At 42.9% G+C, this 7,131-nt stretch overlaps 1 protein-coding gene across 11 annotated transcripts in view; it reads right to left on the minus strand.

Annotated features, from left to right (window-relative positions):
• C2CD5 (C2 calcium dependent domain containing 5) overlaps nt 1-5,373 on the minus strand; it is an 87,823-nt gene extending 82,450 nt beyond the window's left edge. For 3 of the 11 annotated variants that reach the window (XM_081957793.1, XM_081957789.1, XM_081957784.1), the window contains exon 1: nt 4,361-5,365. In XM_081957793.1, the coding sequence (XP_081813919.1) occupies nt 4,361-4,450 (90 nt within the window). In that variant the 5' untranslated portion in view covers nt 4,451-5,365. Of the gene's footprint in view, nt 1-4,360 lie in introns of all 11 variants that reach the window. The other 8 variants (XM_081957792.1, XM_081957791.1, XM_081957790.1 and 5 more) reach the window with 6 other exon arrangements.
• Between the last annotated feature and the right edge of the window lie 1,758 nt (nt 5,374-7,131).

Consider the following 7,131-nt stretch of genomic DNA (forward strand, 5'->3'; position numbering starts at 1 on the left):
AGGGGTGTCCAACCTTGGCCAGAACCTTTAAGACCTATGGACTACAACTCCCAGAATTCACCAGCAAACATGGCTGGCTAGGGAATTCTGGGAGTTAAAATCCACAAGTGGCCAAATACACTGTTATGAAATATCTTTGCTCAAAAAAAACTTGTCAAAAGCTGACAAAGCAAGGTCACGGTTCGGTTATCTCAGATAAAGAGCAAATAGGTCAACTGACATACTAGCGCTGTCTTAACGTGACCCGAATCCATTCATTCTGAACAAAGTCCCAGGAAAGTTTATGGTGACATCCTAAATGGGTCAGAGCACCAGAGGTGGGTCCAGCCTGTTTCTACCAGTGACCTCCCACCCCCACGGGTCTGTGGGTGGATGCATTTGTGAAAATAGTAATAATTTAAAAAAATCTAGAGATAGATCAAGTGGAACGGCTCTGTTTTATAGGGCCACTCTAGGCTTTTGTCACTCTGTCCTCTGCATTTATGCGCCAATAGTGCGTGCCATCCATAAATTAAGCCTTCCTTCCAGGAGTAAGATCAACAGGTCATGTAAATGCAACCTTTTGTGTTTCCATGCTCAAACAATAACGAGGAAAAATTACTCCTAGGCTTCTCATTACATTTGTCTACCTTCCCTTTTCCTTACCTTGCCCACCAGGCATCTCCAAATCTCTAGGGCAGTGAAGGCTAACCTTTTACGTCACCATGTGCTGACCTTGCGTGCCGGAAATGGCATGCAAAATCATCCCGCCTGGAACGCATGGCTTGTTGGCCTTCACGCACACGGGAGCGCCAAAACACGGAATACCAGGGTTCCATTGCACATGCGCATGCCAGCACCCAAACTTCCAGTTTCTGGCACGTGTACATGCTCAACGAACAGCTGGCATGCGCGTGCTGGAAACCCAGAAGTTTGGGTGCCGCCATGTACATGCATGACAGAATGCTGGTCTTCCGTGTTTTGGCACTCCCGCGCATGCAAAGGCCAGCTGGCCAGCACGCATACGGCCACAGGAATGCGGCAGAGTAGCCAGTGAGGCCATGCATCACGCGTGGGATGGCCCTGCATGCCGCTTCCAGCACGCGTTCCATAGCACGCTGTGCCAACACAGCTCTAGGGTGTGTAAAAATTAAAGTAAACAAAACCCTACAGCCCAAGATACTTTAAATAGTCTCCAAGTTAATTGTTTCACTTCATTGCATTCCAACATCAATAAATATCAGTGACATTCTTGATGCCAGAGGTTTTGTCACGATTGAAACTCAATTCTTTAATCTCTACCAAATACTTCCTACAGCAATGTCACAAACTCTTTCATCTTTTGAATTTCTTTCTGGTTTATCTCTAGCTGTGAATTCTTAATAAGGCATTTCTGTTACCGGCATAGGTCATTATCTCAAAGGTCTCATATTCCTCAAAACCAAAGCAAATTTTAAATCAGCCTGCCAAAACCATTACTTTTTCATAAGCATGGCTACTACAATTCCCATGATTCCTAGCCAATAAAGGGAATTATAACCTATGCAGACACCTGAGTACACCCACGTACAGCTTTTTGGCTACCCGAAGTCATACCACTGAATTGCATTTTTATTTTTGTTTTCAAAGCAGCACAGTAGATAATAATTCCTCTCGAAATTCCTGCTTCTTAGGTAACATCGCTGAAATTACTGCATGATTCCTTCCCTTTTTATTAACACGTTGGCCATTTGAAATGGAAATAACAGCCTTGCAATGCTTGAAAAGTTAACGATTTACTTAACAACCATGACAAAACGCTATAAAAAAAAATCTGGCACAAGTCACTTAACAACCACCTTGCTTAGCAATGGAAATTCTGGTTCCAACTATGGTCATAAGTCAAGGACTACCTATCTATCTCCACTGGCTAAGGGTAATCTATAACATGATTTGTCTCAGCTGTATATCCTTCTGATTCTAGGTGGCTTTTAAGTTGATTAAAACATCCTAAAAATTGCTCCAGGTGGTTGAATCAACCCCAGAGGGACTCCAGTATTTTATTTGTCACTCCAGGTTCTACCTCTTACAATAGTAAACAATGTAATTTGCAGAAATAAGATACAAAACGAAGGGATAGTAGATCTATATATCTAAAAGCCAAATACCACTCACTCATAATGAAATCTCCAGAACCGTAAAGCCTACAAAATTGAAATTTGGCATGTATATCCTCTTGGCTTCTAGGTGCTCGTTAAGAAAGGATTTTTCAAAATCACTATCAGATCATTAGTATTTCTTATACAATAATTAGCATGCTTTGATGCTAAGGAGTTAAGACATTCTACTCCCCCTCCCCACCTGAAAAGAACTCTGTTCCAACTTCCAGTTGCCTCACATTCCGTTACCTCAGTTCAAACTGGCAGACATTGCACTCCTTCACTCAGGAGCGGTCTGGGGCTCCTTACAGTACTAAACGTCAGTACTTCACCAAAATGTCTACGCCTTCCACCCATGGAACTGATTCCGGACTCAAGGCAGCAGGAGCAATATGTGTTTTAATCACTGACCACCACTGAGCCAATGGATTGAACCTGAGCGAACCGGATTTCTCCTGCATTGCCCGATCACATAGCTTCATTGCGAAGCATGGGTATCCAGCTTGTAAGAAATATAAGGAGCTTCTACCATAAGAAACAAATATGGAAAAGCAAGGACATCAGCCTGGATAACCAACCAAATGTAGCTCTAATTGTGTTCCCCATAGATACCTATGGTTGTGAAAGTTGGATTTTAAAAAAGCAAGAAGGAAGAAAATCGACTCATTTGAGCTGTGGTGCTGGAGAAGGCTCCTAGGTTTTCCTTGAAAGCAAAGGTGACTAACAAGCAAGTACTGGAGTTCATAACACCCGACATGTCATTGGAAAGCAACATCACAAAACTGTGTCACTTATTTTGGCCACGTCACGCAAGGGATTTCTGGAGAAAAGTTAGCGGTAAAAGGAAAGAGGGCTGCCAAAGAAACCCAGTGGCTGGGCCCCCACCCAAAGCTCAAAGAACCCCAGAATAGCTCAACACTTTCTTGTGAAAATATCCCCAAAATTATCCAAAGACGATTGCTGAATCTTACAAAGTAATCACAAGATTATCATTTTTTTCTAAGTGCCATGAAAGCTCATAAGATCTTACTTGCCACATTTCTGGAGATTTTAGCTATTTAAACTTTAAGGGGAAATGAATCATTGTGCCATTTGTGAGAAGTTGAGTTGGGAATGGAACCAATTGCAGGTAGTTCTTGACTTACAGCAGTTCATTTAATATCCGCTCAAAGATTTGGCACTGAGAAATGTGACTTTATGACCGGCTTTCAGAGTTACGACCTTTGCAACATGCCCACGATCATGTGATCAACATTCAGGCGCTTGGCAACTGACTCGCATTTATGACCGTTGCTGTGTCCCAAGGTCATGGGATCCCCTTTTAGCAACCTTCCAATGACCAAAGTCAACAGGGAAGCCAGGTTGATTTAACAACCGGGTTACTAACTTACCAGAGGCAGTGATTCACTTAACAACCGTAATGGGAAAAGTCGCAAAGTGGGGCAAACCTCACATAACCAATGTCTCACTTAAGAAGAGAAATGTTGGGGTCAATTGTTAAGTCGAGGGGTTGGAAGATTGTGACAACTTGGCCCTTAGAATTGCTGAGAGTTAGACAGGACTGAATCATCACCATAAGGCCCAGATTGTGCTGGAGGGGAAACCCAGCACGATTTACCAATTTGAGGATCTCAATTTCAAGATGGGGTCCCCACCTGGAAAGACCCCTGATCAGGGTTACGTCCCTAAAGGTAAAAGATTCCCCTCGCACGTATGTGCTAGTCGTTCCCGACTCTAGGGGGCTCATCTCCATTTCTAAGCCAAAGAGCCAGCACTATCCGAAGATGTCTCCGTGGTCATGTGGCTGGCATCACTAAACGCCTTCCCACCAACGGTGGTTCCTATTTTTCTACTTGCATTTTCCGAATTGCTAGTTTGGCAGAAGCTGGGACAAGCAATGGGAGCTCACTCCGATACGCGGCACTAGGGATTCGAACCTCCGAACTGACGACCTTTCTGATCGACAAGCTCAGTGTCTTAGCCACCGCGTCCCATCGACCTCCCTGGAGGCATCTAAAAAGGAAGGGAAACTGCTGGAGGCGAAGCACATCCACCCTGCCTTGAATAGGCGGTGAAGGGGAGAAGGCAGCACCATTAGAATCTGTAGGACCAGTTTCGCGGGCGTTATGCAAATATATGCAAATACGGGAGGGGAGAGAGTGACGACGTGCTCCCCCCTCCCCCGCTTTTCCCCGTTGCTGTTGCGGAGCGTCGCCGCGCAGAAAAGCCCCTCTCCGCCAGACCTCCACGAAGGCGTCCGTCAAGTCACTGGCTCGGTCCATGACAGGCAGGTGCCGCCCCGCCACGATCTTGACCTTCAGCTTTCCCGGCATTTTCCCAGCGCTCCGCCTCTCGCCTCTTTCCCCGACGGCGGCCGCGGAGCAAACGGGCGACGCGCTTCTTCCATAGAAGCGGGCAGGAGGAAGGCGCCCGGGTCAAGGGCTGTCGGGGCGCATGCGCGCGCGCGCAGGGGGACGCCGACGGCCCGCTGCGGGGAGGGGGGCGCTTCCTCCGCGCTTTCGTCTCTAAGACTGCGCGTGCGCTGTGTCAGGATAACGTCCTGTTGTTTTCCCCCCCTCCCTCACTCGACTCGCGCCTCGATGAGTGCCCCCTGCGCGTGCGCGGTGGCCTCGCCCCGGGTTCCGTTGCTCGCGTGGTGCGTCATTCCAGAAATTTATATAATTTATAATTTATATAATTTATATATTTTCACGTTCGCTTCCGAACAAGCTTTGTTCCGTAGCTTGTCTCTATAGTCCGACGGTTTGGACTCTACCGAGTAATCTAGCCTCCTTCCTCAAACCGTTATCCAAACCAGAGAGGGAACGGAGAGAGCAATTAAGAAAAAGGCCTGGTAAATCGAGTACCGGGGTTCTCGATGAGGGAAAACCTGTTTGTGGTTGCCTAGGTTACCAGGCTGCATGGAAGATCCAGAGTGATCGATGTCTCGAAGTAACGTCGAGGCCGTTGTTACTTCGTGGCTCCTGCGGAGAAAGGCCTGAAATGATGTGAGGTTTTTCTGCTTTGCGCTGCGAATTTGGGTCCGACCACCGAATAAAGTTTATTTCTTTATTTCAATCACCTTTTTGTTTTCCATTTCAATGGAAGAGCGTGGTTGTGCGCGGCGTACTATAAAATGTACAAAACAATCATACGAGGGGAAAAAACCCCCAACAGATTCAGAAGATTAAAAATTGGGATTGAAAGGCTTAAAATTCCTTTTTTAAAATTCAATACGTTGCATTATATTATGAAATTGAATAAAAGGCCTTTATTGGTTTTTTAAAATAGTATTAATTAAAATTAATTTTTCATTCAACACATTACATTTTATTATGATAAAAAGCCTTTATTTTTTAAAATAAATATATTAATTAAAATTATTTTTTTAAAAATAAAAGTTTATTTCTTTATTTCATTCATCTTTTTGTTTTCCATTACAATGAAAGAGCGTGGTTCTGGGCGGCTACTATAAAATCTACAAAACAATCATCAGGAAAAAACCCCAACAGATTGAGAAGATTAAAAATTGGGATTAAAAGGCTTACAATTATTGTTTTAATTCAATACATTACATTTTATTGCGAAATTGAATAAAAGGCCTTTATTATTATTATTTTAATTTTTATTAATTTTTAAAATGTACGGTATTATTTATTATTCTTAGATAAAAGTAAAGGTTACACACACATATGTGCTAGTTGTTCCCGACTCTAGGGGGCAGTGCTCATCTCCGTTTCTAAGACGAAGAACCAGCGGCACAGAACGCTATTGCCTTCCCACAAAGATGGTCCCTATTTTTCTACTTGCATTTTTTTACATGCTTTTGAACTGCTAGTTTGGCAGAAGCTGGGACAAGTAACAGGAGCTCACTCAGTTACGAGGCGCTAGGGATTCGAATCGCCAAACTGCCGATCTTTCTGATAGCGTCTTAGCCACTGAGTCACCACGTCCCTCTTTACCTTTATTATTATTAATAATAAATTATTAAAATTAATTTAATTGTTTCAAATTAAAAGTTTAAACTGGCAGTACATGTCAAGTGCAGTGGAGCTACCTCAGCAAGTCACAGATCTCTTGGGGATCTCAGGACAAGAACCAAGTTTAGAGGGACTTCAGGAAAATTAATAGGGATGGAGCCAGTCAAACTCAGGTTGCTTTTGGTGGCGATGATGATGATGTTGCATAAGGCAGGTATCAAAGTTGTGTCCGGGACTGAAAAAAAACTAACAGGGTAAATAACGTAAGACAAAGGAGTAAATGAATCAAGACTAGCGTATTTTACTTTTTTATGAGACTTTTGCCTACCTTTATTATTTTTTATTGAACTACACATCCTATAATTCCAAATAAAAATATCAGAATTGTGGGTTACCAGATGAAGGACAAAAAGAGGAGGTCTGCTCCCCTTTGTTTTCATGTCCTTTGACAGGCGTAACTTTAAAATCAAATATTAACCCTTTTTGATTGTCCCAGGTTTTTTTGATTATTATTTTTACTATTTTGGATTATTTTTACAACAGTCATCATTCAAACTTTTGTAAATTGTTTCTTTTCCTTGTGTGTAGTGCAGACCCCTCAACTCTAAAAACACCAGTCTATAGATAACATGACTTACATGCTTCTGTGGGGAAATTTGGGAAGTATGCCATCATCAATTCTACATTATAGCTAGCGTATGTTCTTGAAAAGAAGGTGTATTGGAAAAGCACTGCAATTGAAAACCAGTTTTTTTGGAGGGTGGAAAAAGTAATTTCAACCACACAAAGACCTAAGAACATTTTTTGTAGGCTTGGGAGGGTTTTTTTGGCAGATGCCAAGAAAGTTAAACAATATGTTTTTCTTTCCTTGCCATTTGTTCTCATTTCCAGTTATGTCATTTCCTCTTTGCATGTTTAGAAATCTGGTAACCCTAAGCCTGATCTATGTGTGTGTTGCAGATGAAGGGCTCTTAAAACATTTTTCAGTTCATCTCCTTCCATAGCATTTTTGGGGGGAAGTATAAAGTCAAGAG

Source organism: Natrix helvetica (assembly GCF_964273705.1).
Source record: "Natrix helvetica genome assembly, chromosome: 6".
In the NCBI taxonomy this organism is placed as follows: Eukaryota; Metazoa; Chordata; class Lepidosauria; order Squamata; family Natricidae; genus Natrix; species Natrix helvetica.